The sequence below is a fragment of the Neofelis nebulosa genome, chromosome 11, assembly GCF_028018385.1.
Source record: "Neofelis nebulosa isolate mNeoNeb1 chromosome 11, mNeoNeb1.pri, whole genome shotgun sequence".
Taxonomy (NCBI): Eukaryota; Metazoa; Chordata; class Mammalia; order Carnivora; family Felidae; genus Neofelis; species Neofelis nebulosa.
Window position 1 is genome coordinate 71,875,792 of NC_080792.1, and position 9,575 is coordinate 71,885,366.

At 52.8% G+C, this 9,575-nt stretch overlaps 1 protein-coding gene across 2 annotated transcripts in view; it reads left to right on the forward strand.

The window, feature by feature from the left end:
* Positions 1-5,419, forward strand: part of KREMEN1 (kringle containing transmembrane protein 1) — a 74,376-nt gene extending 68,957 nt beyond the window's left edge. For both annotated transcript variants that reach the window (XM_058693182.1, XM_058693183.1), the window contains exon 9: positions 1,232-5,419. In XM_058693182.1, the coding sequence (XP_058549165.1) occupies positions 1,232-1,400 (169 nt within the window). In that variant the 3' untranslated portion in view covers positions 1,401-5,419. The remainder of the gene's footprint in view (positions 1-1,231) is intronic.
* The last annotated feature ends 4,156 nt before the right edge of the window (positions 5,420-9,575 follow it).

Consider the following 9,575-nt stretch of genomic DNA (forward strand, 5'->3'; position numbering starts at 1 on the left):
CCTTACTTTGCTACTTGGGTTTAACAGTTCCGCCTTCCAGGAAAGGAGGCAATTATTCATGCTACTGATGTTTGTGTACTTACAGAGAAGAGCTCTGACTTTTGCTAGACTCTGTCTTTCCTGTAGCTCCCAGGCCAGGCTTGCTCCTTTTTTCCCCCACCGGGTTTATTGAGCTATAACTGATATACAGGCTCTATTTCAAGGCCTTTCCTGACCATTGGTGTCTTATAAAAGCCACCCTTGTCCTGACCTTCTCACTTGCCCTCCACCACAGAAGTTTTGATATGCTGGCTCCTCCATTGCTTTGTGAAGGCTGCCCTTGTAGGCCTCTGTACCCTGTACCTCACATTTTTCAGTGGAAACAATGTCTTTTTTAATGTTTACTGAGTTCACTGTCATATATAATAAGAGATATAATATAATTTGTATATAATTTATATATAATATATATGCATATATATACATGTCTATATCTATCTCTATATCTATCTATATCTATATCTATGCATATCTTTTTTGTAAGTCGCAATTCACATGGTCTGGGAAAGCCTCTCAGGTGCAGCAAGAGAGCAGGAGGCTTTCTGTAGGGCCCAGCACACTGCCACACACCCAGGCCCTAAAGCACATGTCTGACTCCCTTGTGACACTGGGGTCCCTCTGCAGCTTCCCTAGCAGGCAGCCCTGGGGGCTGACATGGGGACAAGAGCACGTGTTGGCAATAAGGCAGGACCTGCTTCAGAGATTTTGGCTTTCTCTTGTTTTAACTAGGTGGGCTTCCAGATAAATATCATTGAAGAAATGTTCTATTTAAAAAAGAAAAAGAAAAAGAGAGAGAGAAGGAAAGGAAAGAAAGGAGAGAAAGAAAGAAAGAAAGAAAGAAAGAAAGAAAGAAAGAAAGAAAGAAAGAAAGAAAGAAAGAAAGAAAGAAAGAATGAATTTGAAAACTCATAATGTCTCAGGCCAGCCCCTTCCAGATTTGAATAGCTCTTCCAGTTAGAAAGTTCTTTGTTATATGAGCTGGAATCTGTGCTACTGCATTTCCATCCCACGGGACACATTTCATTCACACAATAGGCCTTCAGACCTCCAACAGGCATCTGTTAGGTCTTTCCTGAGGCCTCACCTCACTCATTGTCCCATTTCGAAAGTACAGGTATCTCAGGAGACAGTAAGTTGTTTTGGGTGCTTTGTCGTGTTCTTCTTGAAATATTAAGTTGTTTTTGTTTGACAGATCCCATCGTGTTCCTGCTTCAAGGGACCTTAGGGATTGTCGTCAGCCAGGGACGTCGGGGGAAATCTGGACCATTTTTTATGAGCCTTCTACTTCGATTTCCATCTTTAAGAAGAAGCTTAAGGGTCAGAGTCAACAAGATGACCGTAATCCTCTTGTGAGTGACTAAAAGCTCCCTTCGCCATGCCCAGGACACGAGGTCCCTCTGAGATCAAGGCCACTGGGGACCCGTGGTTTCCTCTGAGCGACTCTCCCTGCCTCTCCCTTGGCCTCTCTGTCAGCCTCGGCAGGAACGCCATCCTATGAACCGAACCGGGAAGGGACACCTTGCTGCAGGGGCAGGCGTAGCCTGGACTCGCCCTGCTTCATCACTGCACTTAGGAGAGAGACTCAAGGTCCCGGGGTCTGGGCCTTCCCTGTACCTCTGTCTCTCTCATCTAGGAATGGGGGTGTCAGGACAGAGGGGCTGTGATGGCAGAGATGGTTGTGTCTAGCGCTGGGCTCAGGTACCTTCTAGACAACGGTAGGGTGGTGGGTAGGTGTAGTGTATGCTGAGTCTTGCTTGCTTCTTCTCTGTTTTGTCCTCACAAATCGCTTTCTCCTGGTCTTTATGGTTTAAGACAGGGAGAATTCTGAGGTTCTCTTGGGGACTGGCTTGGTCCTGTACTCCTGGGCATTAGCACCCCAAAGCATAAAGAGGGCCTGTGCTCTGTGCTGACTCTGGGGCCTAGCTCGTTGGGTGCTGAATGAGGATGGGCCTCCTCCAACCTGGGAGAGCCTGGGAATTGACCCCAAATCACGTCGAACGTGCCACCTGCCACACACGGGCTTCTCTCTACAGCTTCTTTCCTTGGCCTGGTGATCAGCAGAGCAAGCCTGCAGACGGTTGTATAAAACATCCATGTCGGCTCTACGGAAAGCTTTTATAGGTGCTCAGTGACTCCTCATTGTATTAGATGACCTGACCTTGCCCCTGAGCAGCTCACGGTCCTGTGGAACTTGAGCCAGGCCCCGTCTCTCTGCGATTCTCTCAGTTCAGTATGGGGCTTAGCCTTTAGACAGCATTAAGTGCGACCCAGGCGCCAGCAGTCCCTCCTTTGAGCGTCCCTCGTCTTAAAAGAAGATGAAAAAACAGCAGGCAGCCTGTGCTCTCTGAGGCCCTCTCTGTCCCTTCTTATGGGGACAGAGGGCAGTTCTGGAAAAGCTCAGTGGGCAGGGAGAGGGCTCTTGCCCCTGGCCTCGCACTACCCAGCCCTTCAGATGGGGAAGGGAGTTGCTAGGAGTGGCATGAGGGCTGAGAGAGGGAGGCTTTGGGGGCCGGAGACCCTCCGAAGGTAGGCCTCCTAAGATTGACGGGTGCAGCTGCAGTGGCTGCCGGTTGAGAGCAAGAGCCCTCTCCAGCTTAGAAGTCCCCCACATCCGTCCAAAAGTAGGCTTTGTCAGCAGCAGCTGAGAAGAGCAGCCCATGCCTCTGAGGGCCAGGCCTGGGCGATTGTCAGAGCGTGACTCTCCCAGCGGCACCTGGGCCTCTGTCCTCACAGTTCTCTCTTCGGAGCACTTTGCCCACCTCTCTCAAATCCCTAAGCTACTGCCTGCTGTGGCCTTTCCTGGGGTTCCGCCATGCTGGCAACCCATCTGTGTACCTGGCTGCTCCCAGAAAGGCCGAGGACCGTGTGGGGCCAGCTGGGAGGTGTCTGCAGGGCGACATGACACCCGGCAACCAGGGGAGATGGTGGGACCCGGCCAGCATAGGGGCACGAGAAGGGGGGAATGGGGCAGTGTGTCCACAGGAGGGCAGGGGCGCTGCCCCAGGTACCGGGTCAGGCCTGTGGCAGGCACGGAGCTGCTCGATGCTGTCTTCACACTTTGATCTGGAAAGGATAATTACCCGGGAGCAGCTGTCCACAGGCCTCTGGGTCTGCAGGGAGAGGCCTGTCCCACACAACTGGAAATACACTGACATGTGCAGTCTCCCCTCTAAGCTATTCCCGGCTGTCGCGGAATCTCCTCTGAACCAAGTGTCAGGTGTATGCAGTCACAAAGGGCCCTGTGCCCTGAATAGATCCACTGATAGCACAAAGGGAATGTGGAATTTAGCCCCTGGAGGGGGTTGCCTGGCCAAACGGCAGTTGTTCAGCTGCCTAGGGCTTCCTGTGGCCGTTGGCCTTTGGGGCATCCCGTGGGCCCTGCCACCCACCCTGCCCACCTTACACAGCCAGTGTGTTGTCTGAGTCTGCAGCTGGAGCAGCCCATTCGGAGTCCCAGGAAGTGCTGGTGACGCCCCAGTGACCTCCTTCCTGCTGGTCCTGGCACAGCCCATTGCCAGCAGGATCAACTTACTGTCCAGGGAGCAGCCCCAGGAAACCCAAACCAGCCTCAGGACAGCGCTGGGGGAGAGGCCATAAATTGTCCCAGGCCGAACCTCCATAAACACCTCAGCCTCAGCCCTGGCCCTGGTTGGAACCTGTCAGCAACACCCCACAGAGGGTCCCCTGTGGCTAAGTAAATACCTGAGAAATAAATTGTCCCAGAGGAAGTGAGGGATGCTTCCAGGAGCACGGTAGGAGGCCTATACTTGATCTGGAAAGATCTGTACTTTGGAGAGAAAAGTGGAGATGGGAGGGGTTGAAAAGCATGCCCCTGAGAAAGGATCACATGCAGATTATGCAAGAGGAAGGGGAGGGGCTTTGGGGACCACCATGGCTGCCGCTTTGAAAGCATCCTGCCCAGACCCTGTGCCCTGAGGTGATAGAGGGAAGGAGGAAGAGGCTGTAACAGGGCCTCTGGGCCTGTGTGCCCTCCTCACCCCTTTACTGCAGGATCAGGGAGGGAGCTCTGCCGGTAGCTGATCTTGAGGCCTCCATGGTAAATGCACCGCAGCCAGTTGTGAACCTGATCTCTGGTCTCTTAGCCGCCTTTCACAGTGTCCTTGGCCCCTCTGGAAGGCACATGGCGCCCCATGTTCTTCCCCAAGTGTCCAATTACTTGCAGAACAGAGGAGGTGTAGGCATGAACCCCAGATGTCTCCTCCACATCCCCCTTGTCAGGACAGGGTTGAGGCCTCTTTCTGGGCGTGAGCAAGGTAACCAGGCTGCTGTGACTTCTTCAGTGTGGGTTCTGGCTCAAGACTCCCATCGGCCAGAAACCCACAAAGATCAAAGCACTAACAAGTACAGCTGTTCTGGCCCTCAGGCCAAACCCATACAACCCTACGCACTCGCCCCATTGTCAGCCCAGGGCAGGAGCTGGCCTGACCCCCTCAGGATCCCACGAGGCCGTCTTGACGCACCAGCAGGGCTCGTAGGCCATCACCAAGCCCCGTGCATCCTGGGCACTTGATCTTCACGAGCACTTATCAGTGGATGGCCTCCGAGACCCCGTCTCCCTTGTCTGATGAGGCCATCCAGGTCTCCCAGAGCCCAGCCAGCTCCCCACCCCACCCCACAGCCCAGTCAACCCCCACCCTCTTGGGTTTCGGATCTCCTGTTTGGTGTTTGATGTCTGCTTTTGTTACTACCTTGGGAACTTTTAACTTCGTGATTGTTTCCTCTGGTGTCTTTGTTTACCTTCCTCACTGTTCTACCTCCTGGCCAGGTCTCTCAGCTTAGCTGCCCTGGCGCGGGGTATTTCTTAAACCTTCCAGCTGCAGCTGCCTCCCCTCAGACTGGACAGCTCAGGGGTGACGAGGGGCCTCACCTGCTGCCTGCAGACCCCAGCAGAGCCCATGTCACAGGCTTCTGTCTTGCCAAGTCAAACATACTCAACAAGGCAGAAGTGGGGAGTGGAGGAAAGTCTGAGGTAAATCTGCTTCAGAAAGGATGTGTCTTCAGGAGCACACAGCGGGGGACCCTTTCCCTTCCCGCACAGGGAGCTGCCATTTTGGGGTTCACGCAGCGTCAAGACCTGCCCACATCCAGACTCACCTTCCCGCAGGGATCTTGACTCTGGATGACAAGGCTTTATTTGTAAATATGCTCTTAATATGCAACTTTGAGAATAAAATAGAAACATCATGTATTTTAAAATATAAGATGAAGTGTGACGCACTGTATACAATTTAATATATATTTTTAGGATTTTGTTATTTAAGAAAATGGAATGTAATGGTACTTAACTTTTACAAAAGAGAGAAAAATGTTATTTTTACTGTCTGGAGAAAATAAATATTCTCACTGTTGTAGAAACAGCGATGGGCCCCCTAGCATGTCGTTTTTACAGGGGCGCCCCCAGCACCTTGGAACGAGGCTGGTGGCCCTGCTGGCAGACTGTGTGCTCTTCCGAGGTCCACGCAAATGCCAGGCCTCACCGTTTGCTCAGTTTCTCCTGTTAGTGGTTCCCGATTTCCTCAGGTGTCATCATAGCTTTGACCCACAGTGGATCTTCAGCCAGCCAGACCTGAGAGAGTTAGAATTCCACATCAACATACCGCACCTCGGAATCGGGGGCAGGCCACGGGGAGAGCCACGGGCTTTGCGCACAGAAAGACCCAGGTTTGAATTGACCTTGGTTCCGTCAGTCCACCCCTTGGCCTCAGCTTCTCCTTCTGTAAAATGGCATCGTATGTATGTCTCAAAAGGTTATGAGGATTAAGTGAGAAATGTATGTAAACTGCTTATGTAGTGATATCCCGTGTGGATTTCATCTCGCCTTTCAGAGCAACAGTCCTTCCCCCCTCCCCTTCTTTTTAACAGTCCCGGTAGGAGCTCTATGTAGGAGCCGTGTGCTCCTGTCCGGCGCTGCACACACCCTAGCAGCCGTTTGGTGGGTGCTGTCGTCCCTGTTTCGCTGGTGAGGAGACAGGCTGAGAGAGGGGCCGGGGCAGGAGTTGAGAGCCCAGACCTGGAGCCAGCCTGCCGGGACTCAGCTCCCACCATTCATTCGCCGCGGCCAGGGAATGTGAAACAGGCAGCCTTTGAAGGGTTTTGGCAGAGGGATGACATCAGATTCCCAGTTTAGAACCATTTCCTACTTGAATAAGGAAAAACAGTTGTAGTGGGGTAAGGCCAAGGGCAAGGAGGCCAATCGGGAGGCTCGGACACACACAGGTCCAGACGACAGATGCAGAGGGCTGTGGATGGAGGGGAGGCTCCAGGCTGAGAGACAGCACGCCATACCCATCGGCCAGGGCCTGAGGCTCACACCCCAACCCCACCACTTACCACATGACCTTGGGCCACTGACCCAGCTCTGTGTGCCTCCCTTCTCATCTGTCAGCTGGGAACAATTACAGCATGTACCTCATAGAATCGGAATGAGTTATTACCTATAGTTTGTTTTCAGAAAGTGGTAGCTGTTACTCTAGAATGGAGGTGGGAGATTAAGAACAAAAATGATGCCCAAGGATTCTGACTGGGGGCTGAAGGGAGGGGAGAGGGTTCAGTTTTTGAGGTAAAGATTGACCGTGGCGCCAGGTGTGAGAGAAAACAAGCTGAGTTCTGTCTGGACTAAGTCGAGTGAGGGCCCTGTGGGACACTGAGGCAGCCTGAGACGCACAGAGGGTCAGGTCCAGGGAGCACAGTCCATGGAAAAGTGGGCACAGACAACCTCCTGGGGTGTGTCTGAGGCCATTCCAGAAGGCTGCCGAGGACAGTGTCTCAGAGCACAGGCGGATGAGGAGGAGGCTGGGCAGGACCCAGGGTCGAGGGCAGGACCAGGGTGGGGGGCTGGCGGGGCAGGAGAGGGGGCAACCCCCAAAGCCAAGTTTCTGACCTGACTGGTTCAGGCACAGGCACACACTGCTGGTTGTATGAGCCTCAGTTCCAAAATCTTAGGAGGTGCTTTGCCAGGTAAGGTCCCCGCCCCAGCCGGTCCTGGCTACAAGAAAAGGAGGCACCAGCCAGTCCAACAAAAGAACATGAGCAGATGTGTCTCTCGAAACCTGCCTGGATGACTGGCCTCAGAATCCCTGATGTACTTGTTCAAAATGCAGGTTACTGGGCCCCACCTGCTGAGTCAGAATCCCTGGGAAGCTTCCTAAATAATGTCAGTGCTCGCTGAAGTTTGACAACTGTCTTAATCTGTCTGATAAGTTCAGTTGGTAGTCACCTTCTCTTCGGGAAATGAATTGTCCACACACAGGTGCAGACGGCTGCCTCCTTTGCTGCTGGCAGCATATGTGTTACTCCGCTGCAAAGTCTACCACCTGGGACAGAGAGGGGACAGAGAGGGGTATCGGATAAAAGGCACAGCACAGCAGGTATTCCAGATACTTCTCTGGTATGGAGCCCCAGTGCCCCTTTGCCCGCTATCCTCCCCGTGCGTCGCCAGCAGCCAGCACTCACACCCGCTGTGGCCCTCGGAATGTGAGGGTTCCTTAAAGGCCAGCTTCACCTGAGTGTTTATCCTCTCTCTTTTCCTGGAAGCTCTCTCCTTCCATGAAGGAAAATAGTTTTGGTGGCTGATGGAAAACAAATGGGGTGGCCTTGCTGTTGAATCAGCCTGCCACAGAAAAATGGATGCAGCCAGAGTGTGCAACTCTCCTGCCTAAAACAGGACTGGGAAGAGCCCCCCACACCCATCTGTGTGGGCTTTGGGGGCCACCAACCTGGACCTCGTCCCCTTGTTCTCCCAAACCCTCGAGATGCGGACATTGTAAGACCCGCCCGTGGGGAGCCAGCACCAGCCCCATCCTTTGTCAGGCAATCAAAGGCTCTTCTTCCTGTGGAGACAAAAAGGGCTGGACAAGAGCGACCTTGTTCTCCAAGCTTGGAAGTCACATGATTGTCTCTTCTCCCCATGGGCTGTGTGTGCCTGAAACTTCAGACCATCTCTGGGAACTGGGAAGCTTTTGTTCCCCTGTGGCGGGGTCGGGGCCCCATGGGGGATTGTTTCTTCTTGGCTGAAAGGGACACTTTGGGGATAGAATGTTTCAACCTCAAGAAGCAGCAATATTTGCTTGTAGCTGGAACTCTTCGTGTCTGGTCTCCAGCTGTTGTCTGAATGGGACTATGCCTGGTAACTGAGGGCGGGCCGCGCTGGGCTGGGCTGGGCTGGCCGTGGACCAGCCCGTGTCCAGGGAGGCCCGTCTCCAGGACAGCCCGGAGGCAAGGATGGCTGCGGCCCTCCCAAAGGTGCTCACTGAGCTCTGGAATCGGCCTCCTAGCAGCAATGACTGGGCTAGAGAATGGCTCCACAGAGAAGCATTTCAGGGGGAAAGTGGATCCAAGATTAACGTGCAGAATAACTCCTCAGGGGACGAGCAGAAAGGACTGAAACAGCCAAGGCTTTTGCAACTGAGGAGCTTCAGATATCACTTATTTCACTCTTAGGAATGTTTAGCATTGTCCCCATTCAAATGAGGCCACCAAACTTTTAAAAACTTAGTAGGGGCCTGCTACTTTGCGCGTTAATCGTGTGAACACGTTTTGGGGCGCCTGGGTGGCTCAGTCGGTTGAGCGTCCAACTTCCGTTCAGGTCATGATCTCACGGTTCATGAGTTTGAGCCCCACGTCAGGCTTGCTGCTGTCAGTGCAGAATTTGCTTCAGATCCTCTGTCCCCCTCTCTGCCTCGCCCCTGCTCACTCACTCACTCTCTCTCTCTCCCTCTCAAAAGCTGAATAAACATTTTTTAAAAATCGTGTGAATATATTTAATGAACATGCTTTAGCTGCTAGCACCAAAGATAAAATTGGATCAAGGGCACCGAGGGGTATTCAAACCTCCCATTTGGCCCAATGTGGGGCAATTTTTTGTTGGGCTTGGAGGTGAGCTGAGAAAAGCACTTTTCAATGTGCAAGGATAATAATAATGATGAAGGTGATGATCATTAACAGCCAGACACTGTGCCTAGCACTTGAGAGACAAGACTACATTCATCTTTGGGACAATCCAGCCTGTGGACCTAGGCTCACAGAAGGGGCTCAGCCCAGGGGAGGGCAGAGCCAGGATCCAGCCCCCGTCCACTGGCTCCGAAACCAGGGGGCCTTACTCCTGTTGTGCTGCAGGCCTCTTCCGCCCAGGCAGGGGCATGGGCTCTGAGGAAGGCCCCGCAGCCCCCAAGTATCTCCCCATCATGAGCGTCGCCTCCAGACAGCCCAGGGACAGTACCAATCAATTTTCTTGGAGCAGGGAAGGCATCAGACCTATGCTTCTTTACCTATTTGTGGACAAAGGACCCTCTGAGAATCAGATGAATGTTATCAAGCCCCTCCCCTCCCCCAAAGACCCCACCTACAAAAATCTGCATAGAAATTCTGGAGATTCAGAGACACTCTCCCCTCCCTGAAACTGTCCCATGGACTTTAGCTTTAGAATTTCTCCATTAAGCTATAAGCAAGTTTACCTAAAAGTTAAAATTAGGCCAAAAGAGTGGCCTAATAATAACAACCGTGGATACACTTTCCTG